General features: G+C 40.2%; 2 protein-coding genes across 2 annotated transcripts in view; one reads left to right on the top strand and one right to left on the bottom strand.

The window, feature by feature from the left end:
• Positions 1-779: 779 nt before the first annotated feature.
• LOC309495405 (adhesion G protein-coupled receptor E5-like) lies at positions 780-17,303 on the top strand. Its single transcript, XM_082165161.1, has 18 exons — positions 780-1,179; positions 7,071-7,142; positions 7,292-7,432; positions 7,521-7,652; positions 9,065-9,184; positions 9,379-9,510; positions 9,595-9,641; positions 9,719-9,808; positions 9,905-10,058; positions 10,223-10,339; positions 10,423-10,625; positions 11,606-11,776; positions 11,874-12,068; positions 14,165-14,382; positions 14,468-14,620; positions 14,949-15,120; positions 15,285-15,380; positions 15,656-17,303. The coding sequence occupies exons 1-18, from the start codon at positions 1,149-1,151 to the stop codon at positions 15,698-15,700; spliced, it is 2,289 nt and encodes a 762-aa protein (XP_082021287.1). The 5' UTR covers positions 780-1,148; the 3' UTR covers positions 15,701-17,303.
• Positions 17,304-18,677: 1,374 nt separating this feature from the next.
• Positions 18,678-22,293, bottom strand: part of LOC309495419 (uncharacterized protein) — a 28,063-nt gene continuing 24,447 nt past the window's right edge. The window contains exon 4 of the mRNA XM_082165191.1: positions 18,678-20,651. Coding sequence (XP_082021317.1) covers positions 19,468-20,651 — 1,184 coding nt within the window. The 3' untranslated portion in view covers positions 18,678-19,467. The remainder of the gene's footprint in view (positions 20,652-22,293) is intronic.

Genomic DNA, 22,293 nt, shown 5'->3' with positions numbered 1-22,293 from the left:
AATGTCCCCATTTAGATAGCTACCGGTAAGTAAACGCGCGCGCGCGTGTGTGTGTGTGTGTGTGTTTGTATTGGTGGGGGTTCAACCGCTGTTGTGCAATTCAGGAAATGACATCATCTGGGTGAGTGTCAACAGTGGGCACCATTGTGTGTGAAGTGAGTGTCTGAAACCCCCGTTTGCTCTCAGTCACTCTGCCAGTGAAATTACACACAAAATCACTGATATTAAAGTCTTGATGCTTAAAAGGCTAATTTGTCGTGTTTTAAGCACTTTTTAGATATTTTAACTGAAAAACACTTATTTTTTTAAAGAAAAGTTTTATTATTATTTTGCCGTGTGAAAATGGAGGGAAATGCAGCAAAAGAAAGAGCGAGCGCGCCTTTGGTGTCATATGTGACTACTGGCACAGAGCGAGAACAGCTGCTCTCTCTCTCTCTCTCTCTCTCTCTCTCTCTCTCTCTCTCTCTCTCTCTCTCTCTCTCTCTCCCTCCCTCTCTCTTTCTCTCTCTCTCCCCCTCCCTCTCTCTCTCTCTCTCTCTCTCTCTCTCTCTCTCCCCCCCTCCCTCTCTCTCTCTCTCTCTCTCTCTCTCTCTCCCCCTCCCTCTCTCTCTCTCTCCCCCTCTCTCTCTCTCTCTCTCTCTCTCTCTCTCTCTCTCTCTCCCCCCCTCCCTCTCTCTCTCTCTCTCTCTCTCTCTCTCCCCCTCCCTCTCTCTCTCTCCCCCCCTCTCTCTCTCTCTCTCTCTCTCTCTCTCTCTCTCTCTCTCTCTCTCTCACACACACACACACTCACTCACTCAGATATGAATAGCTGCTGACTTCTCACACAGTAGCACAGTGAAGAAGGAGGAGAGTATACCGGACGAGGCCAGTGGGGAAAAAAAAGAAGAGAAATAGTGGAAACTTGAATTCCGACAGCGTGGATTAAGACAAACAGAGCTTACGTGAAAGACGAGACCAACCCGAGGAGGAATCATCTGGGAAAACTGACTGGAAACTTCTGAAAAGAAGAGAGCCTTTATTATCAGATAGAGGAGAGGAGAGAAAGAAAGTCGGACTGACGGGAATCTCCAACGCTTTACTGGAATACAGATTTCCTTTGGGAATTTTATATTATAAACAGAATTGAGTCTGACAGCACGTTTCCTAACATGAAGCTGAAGTGGGCACTTCTTCTTTTGGGTGAGTAGATGTTTATGTGTGTGTGTGTGTGTGTGTGTGTGTGTGTGTGTGTGTGTGCTGTTAAGTTGAAGGTGGACTGGTCATTAAGAGCAGGCATGAGTGTGTGTTAAACAAGGACTCTATTCTTTAAGCCGGAGGGTTTCTGTTCTGTTCCCAGTTAAACCAGACAGACGTCGCACACATTCCTCTTACAGCACTGAATCATAATGAAGAGTCTCTTTCTTAGACACAACACAGACAGTGATGATATGACTGATAAGAAACTACATCAAAACTGTCTATGTGTAAATGTTTGTCAGTGGATCCATTGTGAACTGTGTGATTTCATCAAAGTCATTTGTTTAGATCTGTCGAGTAAAATAAAATGTTCTCATTTTTAAGTAAAAAGCAAAAGTCGGACTCCTGAATGTTGATGGTGTTATTATTGTTTCATTTACAAATTATTATGAGCCATGGACTTATTTAAACAATGCCATTAAATAATTTCACTTTATTTACATTCAGTTATGACTTATTATGACATCACTTTTCTTTAATTATATAGTAACATATCATTTCAAAAATGCTTACCTTTCAGTTGTGTCTTTTTGACTCTTTGTCCATATAAATTTGAGAGAAATACACTATAAATGTAAAATTTTATATGATTCTATATTCTAAATTTAGAATATTCAAATAGTACATTATCAGATACTATTTCAAGTGTACATTATACATTCACAGATGGGGCAAGGCATGTGTCGCAATTTTACAATAAATGTATAGGGCGTCTTACACCATCTTCATCTATTTCTTATTAGCTATGAATCTGTATTTTGTTGTATTTTTGATTAAAAATTAGTATAAATGCAAGTGGATTTGGAAAGAGCCAGTCGGGTCACTTTGAAAGTAAGCGGGGAAACTGTAAATTGGATTTCCAAATGGAAAACTTTATCTCTCAGTAATTCCCATTGATCAACGCAGGTCTGCGTCAGAATGTGGTACAGCAACAGTTAAAGCTTCTTCAACTTTTGGTCCCATGACGGAGGATCAGTTTCACAAGCCCTTGCGTTTTTTCTTCAAAATCCCACAGAGGTGCTCTCTGACGCAGTGTGAAATCTTGTGTAGGCGCCTTCACTTTCATTTGCCACTTCTCAGATACCATGTGTGTTGGTCAGGGTTTGCGTACATTATACACTCTTGAAAATAAAGGTTCCCTATTGGCATTGATGGTTCCATGAAGAACCTTTAACATCCATTGAACCTTTCCACTGCAAAAAAAGTTCTTTATATAGTGGAAAAGGTTCTTTAGACTAAGGAAATTGTCTTTTTGGGAACTGTTCACTGAAAGGTTCTTTGGGGAACCCAAAATGGTTCTTTAATGACATTGGCATGAAACAGGAAAACCACTTAAAAAACATACTAAATTATGTCTTATTCGAAATATAAAAATGTTGAGGGTTTGGTGCGAGAGTTGAGACTAGAATTGTCCCTAGAAATGACTTAAATAATCATGAGGCTTGTCAAATATTGCTACTGTAAAAGCAGCGTAAACACTCAGCCTAACCACAGATGGTCTAGATAAAAGTTTTCTAGTCTTCTACCACACATGCCACATGTTTCCCCTGCCATTTAGCAAGCTTATAGAGACTGAAGTCTGAAGTAGTGAGTTTAGGTATAGTGGTTCAGAGTCAGTGGTTGTTCTCTAGGAAAACATCAGTGCCTTGAATTTAATGCGAGCACAACTTGCAACCAGTGCAATTTTGTGAGGAGAGTTGTGACGTGCGTCTCTTTGGTTTGATAAAGATCACTCTTGCCGTAGCATCTGGATCCGTTGCCGAGGTTTGACAGTGATGCTGGAAGGCCTGCCATTGCAATGATGGCAGTGATTGGAAAAACCATGTTTCTGAATGACAGATCCTAGTGATGACATGTAGATGGAGAAGAGAATTGGTCCCAGCACTGAGCCCTGAGGCACTCCAGTAGACAGATGATAGGAAAAAACATGTTTCTGAATGACAGACCCTAGTAATGACATGTAGATGGAGAAGATAATTGGTCCCAGCACTGAGCCCTGAGGCACTCCAGTAGCTAGATGTTGGGTCTTAGACACCTCACCCCTCCACGACACCATGAAGGACCTACCTGATTACCTGAGTCAGTTACTCAAATGCCACCTTAGTTTTTCACTACATGTTTTGGTTATACAGACACATACACACATGACTGTAACACAACTGACAGCTTAAGGAACGTCTGATGATTTGAACATGTCATTACTTCTATTAGTATGAAACCTCAGTACATCACCACTGAAAAAAGCAACCAGACAACTCAAGGGTACATCACCATTATGTAAATTAAATATTTCAGTCAAACTGAAACCCAGATATGAAAGTGAAGGCACAAAACCACTAAATACTTTTTAAGGTCATGAACTCTTTTTTGTTTTGTTTAGTAGGTTTAGACATTTGATTTGAGACCAATCCAAAAAAAAGAAGAAAAAAGCATGACTTGAGTGTGAGTGCTGGGTGGAAAGTTATGTGTTGCATCTGTCGCTCTGCATTCACCTAAAAAAAAAACCCCAGCAGAACTGAAAATGGTGTGAAGTGCATGCTTTCTCATCCTGCAGATGTACAGATTATTCTGAGAGTTTTGAGTAAAGAGCTGCTGGTTTAGTCCGTAGAACGGCTTGACACATCAGCCACAGCTCTCACAGCACATCGAACAGGGCATCTCTGGCGTCTGTGGTTTCCTGAACACGTACACAATTGGATAGTGTTGTTTATATGTGTGAAAGTGTTCTTTGTACACAATGTTCTGTTTGTATGCAGGTAGTGTTAATTTTTTCTGCTACTTTTAAATGTATTATAGGCTATGTATAATATAAATAAACATACTCTCTACATTATGAAAACTGTTAAAACAACAAACTTCTCTCGAAAATGAAAACGGTGAAATTCCTAATAGTAATTCTGATAACTTTAATGAAATTCAAAAATGTTTTTCCTATTAAAACAACAGCAAACAAGACAAATAAAAGACAAACAATAGTCAAGATCCATGTTTGGATTTATTACAGTTCATCACTGAGAAGGTTTGATCACAGATTTAGTTGCACAAACAGCACAAGTGGCTCGTGACAGAACAGACTGACTGAACGACACTTTAATTTAAACAGGATAGTATCTCAAATGGAGGTCGTTGGCTTACATGTTTGTTAAATTTTTTAAATTTTTTTTTATTACTTGCACACTAAAAGCAGTACTTGAGGCTCACTCAGTGAAACTATTTACTCTTGTACCTAATCTTCAAATCGCAAGCATGAAAGCTCATAGAAGCTTGTTAAAAACAGTCTGTATTATTTTGTCTCCTCTTTTTATTTGATAAAAACAGATTTTGGTAAAGCTTAATTTTTTTTTACTACATTTTAGTCTTATCTTTTTTGCGTCAGTGATATTACATGTTGATATAGTCAAAGTTATCGTTTAATGGCGTTGGTGCCGTCTCGTCTTAGTCATGGAAAAAAAGAATCGTTGACGAACATTTTTCATCATTGATTTCGTTAACAAAATGAACACTATATGTAGGGACGCTGTAATGGAAACTCATGTGCAGGCGTTATGTAAGATCCAAGAACTGTAGGTGGTCGAAGGAAACCGCTTCACTGCAACACTCATGTCCTGTTACACTCAAATCTAGGGGTGCACGATATATCAACCACCATAATCGATATCGGCCGATACATGTTCATTTTTAATGTTATCGTTATCGGCCCGATAAGAAAATCTGGCCGATATATTAAAGCCGATAAAAATTTATTAGCTGAGACACTTCAGATCCGCACTGTTCATCATGATGGTTCTGAATTACTTGAAATATGATTGAAATCACTTCAAAAAGGAAAATACGGTTAAAAAAGCAAAGCAAGTCTGTCAAATAAGCTACATAAAATTATAATGAGAAGAACATAATTGTAGGGATGCACCGAATATTCGGCCACCGAAAATTTTCGGCCGAAAATGGCCCAAAAGTGCATTTTCGGTTTTCGGCCGAAAGACTTTTATCACCGAAACAATACGGCCGAAATGTTGTGATGACGCAAACAGCAGATACCGCGGCCTGCACGTGCTTGTCTGAAGCAACATATCTGCGGTGTGGACGTATTTCAATATATCTGAGAGTGACCCACGGACAGCGATTTTCAAAACACAGACATCCCAAGTCTTCCGGAAGTTCCGGGAGTCTCCCGCGTATTGATAGCGACTCCCTGATGCCCGCAAATTAGTTTAAATCTCCCGGAATCGCGAGCGAACATGAGCGCGCAGACGTAGCGCGCGCGCGGCAGAGAGAGAGGGAGCGAGAGACCTTGCGTGTGTGTGCAGAGCAGCCGTCATTTATCAGAGGTGTGTGTGTTAGCTGTTTATGGTTTTTGCAACTCACGTCCATGAGCATATAGCTGCAGATATTATTATGGGCTATGGCAGTATTGACCTAAATGCACTTTGTTTTTATGAGAGAACATTTCATTTTTAAACCTTTCTGCAGGCCAGTAGGCTTTTACATTATTATTTAATGTACACATGAGTGGGGTCAAGTTAAACATTTAATTTTATACTTTGCAATGTGCTAAATAAATATTTGCATACATTTTTTATTGATTTATTCTTTGAAACTTTAATATTAATTTATGCAATGCCTTGATTATAGTAAAGTTAGTACACAGGCATAGCCATACACTGCAAAAAATGCTTTTCTTACTTAGTATTTTTGTTTTGTTTCCAGTCCAAATATCTAAAAATTCTTAAATCAAGAAGCATTTACTAGAGAAGTAAAATGACATAAGAAATTCTATTTTGTTTTAAGGTAAAAAGAAAGTACTTTAAGTAATTTTGGCTTAAAACAAGCAAAATTATCTGCCAATGGGGTAAGCAAAAAAAATCTGAATAAGAATGGAAAACAAGAAAAAAAATCTGAATTCGAAAAAAAAAACAAGATTTTTTTGCTTACCCCATTGGCAGATAATTTTGCTTGTTTTAAGCCAAAATTACTTAAAGTACTTTCTTTTTACCTTAAAACAAAATAGAATTTCTTATGTCATTTTACTTCTCTAGTAAATGCTTCTTGATTTAAGAATTTTTAGATATTTGGACTGGAAACAAAACAAAAATACTAACTAAGAAAGCATTTTTTGCAGTGTAAATGCCATGGTACTAATAATTGGCATAATTTATTTTGGTGTTTCGGTTTTCGGTTTCGGCCAAGAATTTTCATTTCGGTGCATCCCTACATAATTGTGTACTAGGGTCATGACTTTTAATGGTGAGACTTTAGTTTTTTTAATCAGGTTCTCAAAAATTATTAAAAAAAAATTTGATTTAGATTTATCGGCCAATATATCGGTTATCGGCTTCCAAATACAGAGGGTTATCGGTATCGGCCAAAATTGTAATATCGGTGCATCCCTACTTGAATCGACAGTCACTGCAAAATATACTGATGTTATTGAGCTTACATTCTGAATTGAACTAATGAATTGAACAATGGTATGAAAAGGTCTTTCTGTTGAGTTTTTTCTTCTTGCGGGCTGCATGCAAAAACACAAACTCATACAGCATGTAGTGTAGTGTAGACTCAAATAAATGACTTTTACGAGTAGGTTCTTTTAGAGAATCAAAAATTACAGCGCAACCAGTGTAGATCGATTCTTACGAGCCAGATCACTTTATGAACCATTCAAAAAGAATCAATAATAATTTTTCATAATGCATACTGTAACACAACCTTAAAGCAATTAATTCTGCCCGATGTGACTGGAACTTAAGTTAGGTTTAAGAGTTTTTCAGATGTATTGATGGATATATTAATGAATGTACAAAGATAATTCTACAGATCTTCTTTTTCTTCATCAGGTTTTTTCCTGCTGTCTAGTGAGTCTCATGGATGTGGCGTTGGATTAAAAAGAGAAAATAGGACCTGTGTCGGTAATGAGAACCTTGTGTGTTTTAATACAATCATAATGTGCATAATACACAGTTAATGCTCTGTATGTCACTCAAAAGAGGGAATTTGTGTAACTGTAGTTTTTAAACTTTGTAATGACGTTTCTTTCTTGATTCCTGCCTCTCTTAAGATGAAGATGAGTGTGAGACGCCGAATCAGTGTGGCGAAAACGCTCAGTGTTTCAATACACATGGGAGTTACTACTGCACCTGTGATGAAGGATTTCAATCAAATACACCCAGTTTCACAGCAACAACCGGACAGTGTGTGGGTACGAGAGGGGTTTATGGGATAAACTATGATTACTATGACTACTATGATTAAAATACTATGATTAATACCAACTGTTTCCCCAACAGATATCAATGAGTGTCTTGAGAAGACCTCTGCATGCACAGATGGTCTGAAGTGTGTGAACACCGATGGCTCTTATAACTGCACGTGTCCTGATGGATTTGATCAAAACACAAGACTAGACTCATCATGTGAAGGTGAGCGGCCTCACTCATATTGCTTTCCATTGACTGTTAATCAAACCAAAGAACTTAAGTTTCAGAAATTACTTTTTTTATTAATGGTCAATATGTGCCTTCCAGAACAAATGTTTGGCTTTCATTATTTCGACATTTACAGTGGCAGTTAAAATGGTGTACAGAGAGCAGACAGCGTTCTCAGAACATTCTCTCAAATTTATAAACAAAAGTTCTTCCAGTGTCGTTAATAAAACATTCATCATCATCTAATCATTAACTATACATTGTTTATGGAACTATTTGACCTGAAACGGTTAAATGTAATTTTTTTTTTAAATGTTGCTACATGTAGAACATTAAAAGTAACGTTTGCAAAATGATAAAATGGAATGTTCCTCTTAACCTTTTTTTAAAACATTCAGAAATTACGTTTTTACAATTTAAGGCCCTTGCACACCGAGTACGAAATTTTCGCACGAAAAAAAAACAAAAAAACGACCTCACGTTATGTCAATCACGCTTGCACACACTGCCTCCGAAACTTTCGTCCGTCCAAAAAAATTCAGATCAGTTTAGATTTTCTGCGTTTTTCGCATCCTTAGCAAGCATTTTGAATGGTGTTTTGACAGTTTAAAGCCACCGAATCCTGAATATCACGAATAGTTACGAATACGAAAAAACGCATGCAAAACTTTCGGACTCAGTGTGCAAGAGCCTTAAATGGAAAATATTCTTAGAACATATTTTGTTTGCAGGGATGGTGTTTAAACCCATAACTAAATATGCCTACATAGATAATTATTAGATGACAGATAAAAACAGAGGATTTTTTGTACCTAGTTCAAGCCCTGGTTAATTTCTGACCCTGATTATAACTATCCAAGATCCATGTGATGCATTTATACATTTTTTAAGCATATAATTTAATGAAACACTGAAACATGAGGATGTTCACAGGAAAGTTGACGTTCACAGGATCAGTTATGTGGCTCTGTGTGGAATGAAACATCATACTTGCCACATGATTTCACTATGACTTTGCATGCAGGTACGGTTCGTGTATCATCTAGGAAAACATTACATTTGCATTACATGGAAATTGTATCATAGAAACATTGCCATCAACTCTGGGTCATTTGTCACATCGGAAATGGATTAAGTCGAGTTGCATTGTGACATAAAGTGTCTCTTGCCATTTTTGGCACGTCTTTACAAATGGATTGGGTTTATCTGGGCTTCCTATACAAAAAGAAAATAAATATGCTACACAAATAGGATGAGTTGCTATTTATAATCATTCAGTAGTTGAACTGATAAAACATCTGTCATTAACCTCTGTCATCTCACTTCTTTATGTGTGAATGTTCCCCTTGTGCTTATGTCTAAATGAAACCCTCGTCTCTATGTGTGTGTGTGTGTGCTCGCTGTAGATCTGAATGAGTGTGTGTCCTCAGTGTGTGGAGTTCACAGCAGTTGCACTAACACACCTGGCAGTTTCTCCTGCATCTGTTCTCCCGGGTTTGAAAAACGTGATAACAACACCTGCACAGGTGAGCGTTAGTGTGTGCTGATGCTGCTAATGATACTGACAGTGTGTTTGAGTGATGAGCACATTAAACCTCATAACATTCTGTGTGTGTCTGTCTTAACATCAAAGCGATTGCCATATTAAATAAAGATGCTATTAAAAGAATCTGCATTCATGTGACTGACAGTCTTCTCTCTCTCTCTCTCTCTCTCACAGACATCGATGAGTGTAAAAAAGATCCAGATGTTTGCGGCACAAACGCAGTGTGCAATAATCAGATAGGCAGCTTCATCTGTGAATGTGACTCAGGTTACAGTAATTACGGCAACAACCAGTCAAAATGCATCGGTGAGCGATCAAGTAGAATGCACTTTTCAAAAAATATATGTGCTAGTTTAAGTGTGATTAATTGTGTTGTGTTTATGTGCGCAGAGATGAACTGTGACGTGTTTAAAATGGAGTCTGATGTAGGGGAAAAGGTAGAATTTCTGTCTCCTTGTGATTATTTTCATTAGTATTTTATCTGATGGCGTATAAACGGTGTGTGTTCTTCTAGTTGAAGGATCTACTGGCGCTGTTGAGGAACAGCTGTGAGTCTCTGAGTGATACAGCTGGAGGCCGTCAAACCGGAGATCAGTTACTGGAGGTGAAACTGCAGCTTCCTCTTGTTTCTTCTGCATTTCTGGTGTTGAAATCGTGGTAACTTGATGGTAGAGCTGAATATTCCTCTGTTTGACTCCAGATCCTGTTCACCTCCACCGATGATCTGCTGTCTGATGGGAACATCGCTGACGGCGAGACGCTGAGTCAGTTTCTGTCCACGGTGGAGAACAGCATGCGTCTGATCGGACCTCAGCTTAAAGAGCCTGTGACCAGGATGGAGACGCACAACACCTGTGAGACACAAACATCATCTCATTGTTACTGAATAGAAATACTGTTTCAGACGTGCATAAAATGAAAGAGATAGGCACTTTTATTATAAACACAAAACATGCTGTTTATGTAAGATTGTAACGGTACTGAAAGCAGTTGTTCTGTATGATCATGTGAATCACAGTCGCTGAGGTTGCAGTCACACGGAATCAGACTCCGCCCAGTGGGCGTGTCACTCTGAGCACAGACTCCGCCTTCTTCAACACCAGCTGGGAAACAGTTGTAGGGAAATCATATCCAGGTACAAATACACACATGCACATATATGTACTTATGAAAGCATCAGTGCATTCAAGACCCGATGTAAATGTTGTTTTCCTTTAGGTTTTGCGTTTGTGGCGCTGGTCAGTTATAAAGATATGGACTCATCCAGCGATCAGTTTCACACGATGAGCAGAGAGAGATCAGACGATAGAGAGAGAAACATCACTTATCAGCTCAACTCGAAGGTGGTGACGGCCGTCGTCAGTAATCCAGAAACCAAACAGCTGTCTGAGCCGGTGACGCTCATCTTTACACACGAGCAGGTGAAGAAGCCGACATATCTGCTCACTCACGAACACCGACCTCACACACACCGAGATCTCACTGGAGACACACAAATGCACAAACTAAATGGTTTTTATTTAGGGTGTTCTGTGTGATTACAAGGCCATTGCTATGTGGTTATTGCAAGTTGCGAGAGTGTTACTAGATCTTAGTGCTGCATTTGATACTATCGACCACAACATTCTTTTGAATGGACTTGAAAATTTACATTAGTGGAATTGCACTGGCATGTTTCATATCTTACTTATCTGACCATTATAAGTTTGTAGCAGTAAATGAAGAGATGTTATATCGATCACAAGTTCAGTATGGTGTACCACAAGGCTCAGTACTAGACCATTGCTTTTCACTCTGTACACACTACCCTTGGGAGATATCTTTAGAAAGTATGATGTTTTAGTTTTCACTGTTACGCTGATGTTACTAGGGCATTGCTATGGGGTTGCTAGGGCATTGCTAGGCAAGCCAATGAAGCACAATCCTATGTTACTAATATGTTCTGATCTGGTGCTGAGATATAGCTTTTTTTATCATTGCTGGAGTGATCTAAATGGTTGGTTTGGCAAACATTTGCCAGCATGATATATAAGAACTGGATGCCTTTCTGAATGAATGAAAAGAGTTGACAACCACACTAAATGTCTTGTCACTCTTGTAAATTAACACAAAAACACACAAGAGAGTTTTATAGAGTTAATACAGAACTGCACAAAATTTTCTAAAACCAATGTTTCTAAAAACAGTTATTAGTTTAAAAAATGTAATGGGTTTAAATAGACTTGCAGTTGATAATCATGGTCTTTGTGGTGAAGCTGTTTGACCAAAGGTTTTTTTTCTAGTGATAAAGATAGGAGAGAAACTCCAGCATCCCATCAGACGCTCGTGCGGATAATCAGATGTTCATGGATTTTTTACTTTTTCTGAACTGTCAATCAATCTCTTCTTCTCACTTCTTCAGGAGAGGGCGGAGTCTGAGAGCGTGGCTTACGCTTGTGTGTACTGGAATGAGACTGAGGGGGCGTGGTCTGGGCAGGGCTGTGAGGAGGCGTGGTCTAACAGCACTCATACAGCGTGTTCCTGCTCTCATCTCAGCAGTTTTGCTGTGCTGATGGCCCTTTATCCCATACAGGTACATCTGTGACCCAGAAAAAAACTGAGATTTTACATATTTTATTCCGATTTTAGATGAAATAATAATAAATTTTTTTCCTCTTACTCTCCTCCAGGACACGTTTGAGCTGGTGTTGATCACGCGTGTGGGTTTAGTTCTGTCTCTGCTCTGTTTATTTCTCTGTATCCTGACGTTCCGGTTCTGTCGCTCCATCCAAGGAACCCGAAACAGCATTCATCTTCATCTGAGCGTGTGCCTCTTCATCGCAGACCTTGTCTTCCTCTGTGGGATCTCCAGCACTCACAATCAGGTGTGTGTCTTGTATCTCCTGTATATGGGAGCTTTGAAGTCTAAAAGTTAAAGGGATGGTTCGGAATAAAATCAACCTAGGGTCCTTTGCACCATGACATCGAGCCAAACACCCCCCAAAAGCCTTTTTTCCTTTGGTTGAACATTTTTAAAGTTAGAGCTTATTTCGCACTACATCCTTATGCATCGCTTTCTGCCAGGACTTTTATGTGCTTTTCTCAACTCACTGAAGTGACGTTGACGTCCCGGTTAGCAGTAGCATGAGCCGTCAGGCAAGTGTTATTTAAAAAACTCCTGATGTACTTACAAACTTTCCAATGCCTCGTTTTATGAGTACAGAACCTATTTGTACTACTGTAGTAGTTTGGTACCATTCTGGGCATTATTAGTGGGGTAATTTACGATACATCATAGGATCCATTAACACCTGCACTAAGCTATCCGGCTGATATCTCGATGTTCAACCAAGGGAAAAAAGGCTTCTGGGGGGTGTTTGGCTCGAGGTCATGGTGTAAAGGACCCTAGGTTGATTTTACTCTGAACCATCCCTTTAAGTTGAACACAGTGAACACTGTAAAAAGAACTGTGCTCACTCAACTTAACTTTTTGAGTTGTCTTTTTGCACAGATTTAGTTACGTTGTAATTACTTAGAACTAGGGATGGGGCCGATCCGATCCAGTATCGGTATCGGGACCGATACCAGCGTAATTCACGTATATCGGATTTTCCCGATATATCCAACCTATCCATAGAACGATAACGAGAACCTATCCTGAGAACGATATCCATAAGTCATGTCTGCGCTTTAACGTTGTCTGCTGAAATGACTCCAAAAGTGATTCCCGCTGGCTAGTCTGCTAGCTGGCTGCAAACTGTGGAATGGATTTCCTAAACGGAGGCGTGGCTCAATGAGACACAGAGTTATGAGACACACCCCCGCTCAGGAAATCCATTCCGCAGTTCACAGGATAGCATTGAGCAGCATTGTGGCTAGCCAACATGTCCGCTGTGTGGAAATACTTCACACTGGAAACACCGTAGAGCAAGACAGCAAAATGCAATGTTTGCAAAGCTGTAATTCAGAGAGGCGGAAAGTCCCTCGCGTCGTAAAACACAACGAACGCAATCAAACATTTAAAAAAGCACCACATTACTGTGCGTTCACACCAAACGCGAATAGCGCGTCAAATTCGCATCTACCGCGTCTAGTTGGACGCTTGAATATTTTAAGTCCATTCGCGCGTCAATTTCGCTTCAAACTTTTGCTTTTTATGCACGTCTGAGGCGAAATCCGCTTGTCTGTTTGCAAGATGGCTGATGTTGATCGAGCATTCATCGAGAGAGTTACCGCATCGGAGCGAGGATCACCCTTCAGATAGTGTGTGTGTGTAAGATGTTTACACTTGCACTTTTCTTATATTTCAAGACTCAAGTATTTGACATTTTGGGAATGTAATAAATATTGACATGACAATCAATTTGAAACCCTTACAGTTGCATATTTGATTTCAGAATGGGATTTTTCCTGTTAACAGGATTTCCTGTTTTTCTGACTTCCTTTTCTGACCTTATACTTACCTCAAGTTGCCTTTTGGGACATACATGCGCAAACATACGTACATATCATACTTGCCTGTTGAGAGGAGTTTATTTCAGCGTCATATAAAATAAACAATGATAATAATAATATTAAAGCAAACACAGCTCTGGTATCGGAATAGTATCGGTATCGGCTGATATTCAAATTCAAGTATCGGGATCGGATCGGAAGTGAAAAAATGTGTATCGGTGCATCCCTACTTAGAACATTACATATTTTCAAATTGACAAATTTAGTTACTTGAACTTACAAAACTTAGTTGGAATAATTTATGAAAGTAAAGTGAACTTACTTTTTTTTGTGGCACTTTTACAATTTCGCTTTGAGACCAAATCTTCCGCCATCGTCTTGTCAGTCAACTCATCATCACACGATAAATTTAATCTGACTCCTGCTGCTGATCTGTGCTGCGACTTGTTCGACTCTCGCAGCTTTGAAGTCTAAAAGGTATCACAAACAATTACAAAAACAAATTGTGTTTTTCGTTCTCTCTCAGGTTGGGTGTGCGATTGTGGCCGGGCTGCTTCATTTCTTCTTCTTGTCTGCGTTCTGCTGGATGCTGCTGGAGGGGGTTCAGCTCTACCGGATGGTTGTGCTGGTGTTTCACACCACATTAAAACATCTCTACATGTATGCGGTGGGATACGGAGTCCCTTTCGTCATCGTCATTACCTCTGCCATCTCTTATTCGCGGGGATACGGCACCGATCGACAGTGAGCACTGTTTGTGCACTTACAGCATTCATATGAGCGTTTGCTTTCCAGCTGTTTTAATGGTTATTTTGTGTTTGTGCTCCAGCTGTTGGCTTGCTCTTGAATTTATGTGGAGCTTCTTCGCGCCCGTCTGCATCATCGTCGTCCTCAACAGCTTTTTTTTCATCATCACTGTGTGGAAACTGGCTGAAAAGTTCTCCAGCCTCAACCCGGACCTCTCCAAACTCCGCAACATCAGGTGTGTGTGTGTGTGTTTATTTCTTAAAGGGGTCGTTCACACAAAATATCATCAATTACTCGCCCTCACGTCATTCCAAACCAGTAAGACTTTGGTTCATCTTCGGAACATAAAATTAAAATATATTAATGAAATCTGAGTGATTCCTCTCCATTCATTGGACGTCTGTTCACCCAAAACTCAAAACGTTCATTAAGAGATGAGAGTTTGAAAGTCTTGTGGGTTTGGAACGACATGAGGGTAAGTAAACGATGACATAACTTTTACTTCAGGGTGAACGATCTAAATAGATTCTGTCATGTTCTAATCGATTCCTGGTGACTCTCAGGGGTTTCACAGTGACCGCAGTGGCTCAGTTGTGTGTACTTGGAGGGATGTGGGTTTTCGGCTGCTTCCTCTTCCAGGAGGAAGGAACTCAGGTTCTGTTGTACCTCTTCACCATCCTAAACAGCCTTCAGGGGGCGCTCATCTTCATCATGCACTGCCTGCTGTCCAAACAGGTACACACACACACCAAAAACTGAAACACAGTATGGTCTAGATTCAAGCTAAATTTGAAAGATCCAATCAACTCTCAGTCAAACAAACAGAATTCTGACTCCCTGCTTAAAGCATTTGTTTTACAGTGTGTTTTAACGTGTTTTGTTTTTAATGCCCCCTTCAGGTCAGAGAGGAGTATTACAAGCTGATTAGCAGGATCTGCTCAGATGAGGAGAAGAAATATTCAGATTTCAGCACCAATCAGTCCAGCAACAGTCAGGTAAAATTGCATCATCGTTGATACTGAAATCAATCTTGTCTCATGTAATCGTTCAATCAGTGTTTCAAACATGGAAATATGTCAATAAAACAGCTTGTAAAGTCACGTAACGTTACATTTACCTCAGGAAAGCAATTCAATGTGCATGAACTTGTGAGTCAGGTTGAAAAAATTGCATTTTGACACATATATTTATCTATATATTGTGTAATGTAATTTCAAGTGCATCACTAGATTGTGGTTCAGCTTCTAAATGTGTCCCCTGACCTTTACAGAGACCTCTACGTAGCGATCAGAGCACAGCAGAGTCAAAGATATAGAGCGCCTGTCACGTCCTGGAGGATCTCTAGTGATGTTTGACCTTTAAAGACACATGGAAACGCAACTTCTCACAGAGCACATGGGACAGCTTTCCACTGAGAAGATCTTAAACTGCTTTCTTTCTGTCTGTTAAGCAAGAATATTTCAGGTGTGGGCTCGTCACACTGGAGGCGGATTTAAAACATATCAACAGCTAAATTAATCAAATGTGTAGGTCCGTTTTCTTCCTCTAATGGACTTTGGAGACACTTTAGCTGTTCTTTGTCGTGCCTTTAGTGGAAAACGTCCTACGTTACATGCAAAAGGCAGCTTTCATTTGCTTATATAAGAACAGTTGTGAACATGATATCTGAAGAACTAGTCTCCAGTCTGCCTTAAGAGCCTTAATCTGAATCCTTAATCTATTATTAATCACAGATGCAGGTTCATGTGATCTGCACTTACACGCCACTTTACGTCCTTAAGCTGTTGGGAAATTTGACCTCTATTTATGTGGGAAACAGGTGAGGTACTTTAGATTAATAAAGCTAATGTTGCATTGCACAGAGCAGGTCTTAATTAATTTCACAAAGACTTATCCTCTTAAAAATCCAAGTAATACTAGTCCTGAAACTACTATCATGAAGACCATGGAGATTTAAGCACAAGCATGCATGCGCCTTGAATTTGTTGCGCTAATTGCACTGGCTCGGGCCGTTGTATCACATTTGAAAAAAGAAACAGAAGAGACACAACAACAACAGATGCTAGCATGGACATTATGGGGTTAATAGATTCACCCAACTCCATAGTTTAAAGACTTTTTAATGGGTAGAAGATGACGAATGCATCGACCGCCAGTGTTCGCGCGCGCCATGAAGTGTTGTATAATTTGATAGGCTATGCATTTGTGTCAAAACTAACGTATACTTAGGGCTTTAGTGTCCTCATTTTAAGAACAAAGTGATTTTGAAAGAAGATCAAGCTAATGCCAAAGTTTTAAAACTCTTGCTTCTGCAACACAAATGTTTTTTGTTTTGTGTGAAATGATGATATTTGATAGAAACAAATGTTTTATTTTACATTTTCTACAATGGATATTATTTTGAATCTTTTGAAGAAAAAGCTGTTATTTTTTTAAGTTGATTTGTTATGCTCAGTCTACTACTATACTTGATTTCTGATTGTAACGTTACTGTACGTGTCGTGTATTATTGGATTTCCGTGCCTGAATCAGTTCAGATTTATACAATCTGAGGGAAATAAGGGGCAATTTCTGATGTGGTACTGCCATGTTTTTTTAAATAAATATTTAATAATCGCTAAAAGAAGCTGTGGCAGAGTTTTGTGTTCACATGAGGTCAATATGCCAATTATCCCATAAACATACACTTTTATTCTATAATCACACACACTGATCTGCACATTACAGTAAAAGTACTTGCCACAATAAAACCTCACACATTTTTACACCTTGAGGTTTCATTTCTACCCAGTAGATATCTTACCTTACATGGTGACTAAAATGCTCTGGAAGAACAGTGATGTAATGGATCATTAATAACAATGTGTGAAAGGAAAGCCATGGCTCTTGTTTTAATAAAACCCATTCAGCAATTCAAATATGGTGTAAGTGATTGGTTCTTATGGAAACTCAAAAGTGCTGCGTAACACAAGCATGAACCTCATTGGTTCTTGCAGAAGCTCAAACTTGCTCCGTAACACGAGAATGAACCTCATTGGTTCTTGAAGAAACTCAAGAGTGCTGTGTAACATGAGTATGAACCTTATTGGCTCTTGAGGAAACTCAAAAGTGCTGTGTAACATGAGTATGAACCTCATTGGTTCTTGCTGAAGCTCAAACTTGCTCCGTAACACGAGAATGAACCTGATTGGTTCTTGAGGAAACTCAAACGCGTGCGTAACACATGAGAATGAACGGGAGGGGGGAGTTTAACAGAACCCACTCAGTCATTGCCGTCCACAGAAGACAGGAGGGAGGATCCCGGATTGTGCATTCGACTCGTGAGTGGCGCGTTCTACGACTTTATTTTCATCGCGCATCTCGGGAAAAGGGACCAAGTCTCCAAGGGGTCTTTTCAGACGGCTTCTGGACGGCTTGGCAGCTCATCAACTGCCTTGGACATGACACGTAGGAGCTCGACATCAATATGATGGAGGTCTCCTTCCGTTGCTGCCGTGGGGCAATCCAGTATCCGTGAAAATAAGAAAAGTAATCCGTGAGTATAATCCAGCGGGTTGTTGGAGCGCTCGTCATTTGCAGACGCCGCCACCGAAATAGCATCATTCTCAGCGTCTTCCATAGCTCCGAAGGACTCCACATCCTTCGGAGTCAGGGGAGGGGAAGACATCAGCGGTCTTGAAACTGGAAGGGAACCTGGAACGGGGGATGAGGGGTGCATGGACGCTGAGTCCGCGGGACTTTCCTCGGCTCGAGAGAGTCTACAGAGGAAGAGCATGGCATGGCTTGGGCAATTTCTTCACCTTGAACGAGGGCGACACAGAACCTGAGAGTCCAGAGGCTCATATCTCCACAGTGGGAGCAGTCCGACCCCCCAAGCACGACCCAGGCAGAAGACACACGACTCGTGGCCATCCAAAGGTTCAATTGGCTCTGCACAGGAGAGAAAATCGCGAGAGGTCATCCTTGTCCGAAGCTCACCAGAACACAGCAGGGGAAGAGAAGGCGTGTCGATCACGGTGAGTAGTCTTGATAGGATTCTGGCTTCTTGCTTTTTAGAAGGTTGGCTAAAGGAAAATATTCTGAATGGATGACGTCCAGGCGGCGCCTTATATAGAGAGGGAAGCCCTTCTCATATTTGGCACGCTGAATGCCATTGGCCAGTGTTACTGGTGTGATTCAATAAGGCTTCAGTAGTGTTTGGAGGAAGGGTTTCCCCATAAGCGTTGGTTGGCAACGCAATGACGAAGTGAGTCGAATCAAAAGGGAACATGCAACAATAAAAACAAACAAAGTGGGTGCAACTGGCAAGTCTCTCACTTTAATCTCTTTCATGCATCCTTAAACACATACATCATGTTTAACAATGTGATGCAATACTATATTATTTTTAATAGTACTAGTTATCAACCTCAAGACAAAATCATTGGTAGTGTTCGAAATCACCCCCATACCCTCATTCACTATTTCCTACATCAGTCCACTAATATAGTTCACTTGAAGGAGTGAATGAAAACGAGTGGGTGATTTCAGACACTGAGAGCACTGGAAGGGCTGCCGCTTTTACATAGTTTGAGCTGTTTAATAATCATTTGAAACTGAGCAAACTGGCAGCTGGCAGTCATGGAAACCATAGATAAAACCTTTATTAAACAATGAATAATCATTTAAAAAGGAATCTCTACCTGTATGATATTACGCTGTAGCCACATTGGACCAGCGGTTTGGACCATCTTCTGGTCAGACGAGGAACTTCATTCGGCACCATCCTCAAAGTGCATTATGGGTATTCTTTAGCCGTTGAGCATACATCAGTTGCACACTCATTGTGGTGCATTTTGGGATTGAATGAGTGCACTTGATAACTTCCACAAAAAAATGGATATCCCTTCAAATAGTGCCCAAGGGTATTGGGGTGATTTCTGACACAAACATTGTCCTGCTCTGTCAGACACTGTCTATCTCTACTTCTTATTCACATGAAATCTTAATGTGACACTGCCTCCTACTGGCAGAAAGAGCTCAATGTACAGTTCCAGGATGAGCTCAATGAGTCTTTTATCCAGATTGAGCTGTGAAAAGACACTATGATGATTCAGGAGCAGTTTGTTCTTTAGCGTGTTTCTTCTGGTGGGTCTGAAAACTACCTAAATAAGCAAATCTCTCGTCACAGATGGAGCAGCGGTAAGGCTTCTCTCCTGTATGAACTCGCTCATGGACCTTCAGGACATGTGATCCAACAAATGTCTTACCACAATATGAGCATTTGAATGGTCTTTCTCCTGTATGAATCCGCTGGTGCAACACTAAGTTACTGTTATGTTTGAAACTCTTCCCACAATCACTACAGTGATGCGGTCTTTCTCCCGTGTGGAGCATCTGATGACTTTTGAGAGTACCTGGATTGAAAAAGCTCTTCCCGCAGTAGGAGCACAGGTACGGTTTCTCTCCAGTGTGAATCCGCTCATGGGATATCAGGGAGAATTTACTATGGAAACGTTTATCACAGTTTGAACACTGATATGGTTTTTCAGAGTGCAATTTTCGGTGTGGCCTTAGGGAACGTAAATCCTTAAAGGTTCTCCCGCATTCATTGCACTTGTACGGCCTCTCATCGCTGTGAATCCTCTCATGAGAAATTAAAGAAGATTTGTGACGGAATCGATTATCACAGTGTGAACACTGATACGGTTTTTCCTCAGAGTGTATTTTTTGGTGTGACCATAGACAACTTCCGGCTTTAAAGGTTTTCCCACATTCGCTGCACTGGTACGGCCTCTCATTGGTGTGAACGCGCAAATGGATCGTCAGATGGGATCCATGGTTGTAACTCTTCTCGCAGTGAGGACACTTGTACGGCTTTTCACCCGTGTGGATTCGCTTGTGAGCATCAAGATTCCCTTTGGTGATGAAATACTTTTTGCACTCGCTGCAGTGAAACCGCTTTTCGCCTGTGTGAATCTTCATGTGAGCTTTTAGACACTTATAAATGAAAAAATCCTTCCCACACTGTTCGCAGTGAAACTCCTTCTTCACGCTGTGCTCTTTTGAATGACGTCTCTTCTCTTCTAAGGTTGTAAAGCTGATGTTGCATCTCTTGCAGGTGAAGTCTTTCTGTTCTGTGTGTGTTCTCTCATGTCTTGCTAAATGTCCCTGTGAGCTCATGGTTTTCCCACAGGTGACGCAGGAGAAACTCTTGGCCGTCGGCTGCTCTTTTGATAACGAGGCCGTTTCTTCATCTCCATCAGTAGATGAACCGCCATTCTCATCTGAAAGGAATGAAATGGTAATACAATTTAGAAATTTGAAACGTACTCAAAGTGTAAATGTACAATTCACGCATCATACATAAATTCTGTAACTAGGGATGGCGAAAACTAAAAAAATTCTTGACCGACTACCGAGCCTCATTAGCCGGTTGAAACCGGTTAACCGATTAGTTTAAAATATGATGCGCTATTTGAAATAACAGCCATTTCGAGCCGCGCCTGTAATTTTGCAACTCTGTCGCATCTCTCTGCCTCTCGCTCACACACACACTGACACTCACGTCACTTTTTTAAAATCCCCTACAGCGCGAAACATGAGTCCCGCAAGCGCGGCGCCGAGGAGCTTGTATGTAATCGGAGGACAAATAATAATCTCCGTTAATAATCTGTTACACAGAACTTTATTATATTAAATATTAATCAAAAATGATTCACACCTTCAAAAAATCCAAACATTCAGTGTAAGAGTAAAAAAAATGACATAACATTATTTATAGTAGGCTAAGTTTATTTGATTCACAGTTTATTTAGAGTTTTGACCTCGACAACCCAACTGCATTTACCGCAAACAGTCTAAACTAAAAGATTGTTTTGGTTGAATCGGTTCAAAGGAGTCATTAGTTCGCGAATCGGACGTGTCATTAGCGGACTTGTACAACGCGTGTGATTATCCCGGCAGTTAGGACATCGCACAAGATTTGTCAACACAGAAAACATTTCATCATTGGATAGGTTTTGTTTTGTTTATTGAAAGTGTTTTTTATGTCAGCTGAATGTGCGGACCGCTTTTCAGAGAAGATAAGGCAACGTAAAAAAGTTTTTTTTTTTTTTTGCACAACACCCAGCAGTAGCCTAATTCAGGGGAAAAAAATACCCGAATGCTCCACGTGAAACTTCGGTCTTCCGATCTTTTACCATCGTGTCAATTCTCAATTGATTTTAATTAATATGCGCGAGGGAGCGAGAGTGAGAGCAAGACAGTTTGAAGACGGTGAGAGTGCGCGCGCGCGACCGGGCATCTCTCTCTGCTCGTTCTGTCAGTAATATACATCACTCAGTAATATAAGTCATGTACATCACTCACCGATCAAATAAGGCTTTGGCGAGACACAAAATTGCTTGTGAGAGAGACGCGTGAGTGACAGAGAGAAGGAGGGAGAGCAGGGAAAGGAAATGCAGCTGAATGAAACGCTGCGTGTTTTAAATTGCGTAAAACATTTTTTTATAACGAAACGCAATATGTGGCGGCCGGTGTTGATTCTGTGGTGCACCGCCACGAATCAGTCTGTGTGGGAAACACTGGAGGGATTCGTTCACTTCACATAAAAAGATCTTGGAAGGAGATGGCTAACTGTAGTAGCGTTTAGTCTACTGTCTATAATAGCCTAATTTAGAGATCACCTTTTTTTTTTTTTTTTACCGACTAACGACAACTTTGATCGGTTAACGTTGATACGGTCAACCATCGGTCAAACGGTCATCGGTTAACATCCCTATCTGTAACATTCCTCTATTAGCCAAACTTCTAGGGATTAACAATTAATAAAATCAAAACTGCAATATGGTTTGTTGCGGTTATCAATTCGCAAAGGCTGTAAGTTAATTAAATAAACTCTCGCCTATAGTGGATTTGGAAATGCAA

Source organism: Leuciscus leuciscus (assembly GCF_965113295.1).
Source record: "Leuciscus leuciscus genome assembly, chromosome: 3".
Taxonomy (NCBI): domain Eukaryota; kingdom Metazoa; phylum Chordata; class Actinopteri; order Cypriniformes; family Leuciscidae; genus Leuciscus; species Leuciscus leuciscus.
Note: the sequence above shows the minus strand (reverse complement) of the source record. Positions and strands in the feature narration are given on the sequence as shown.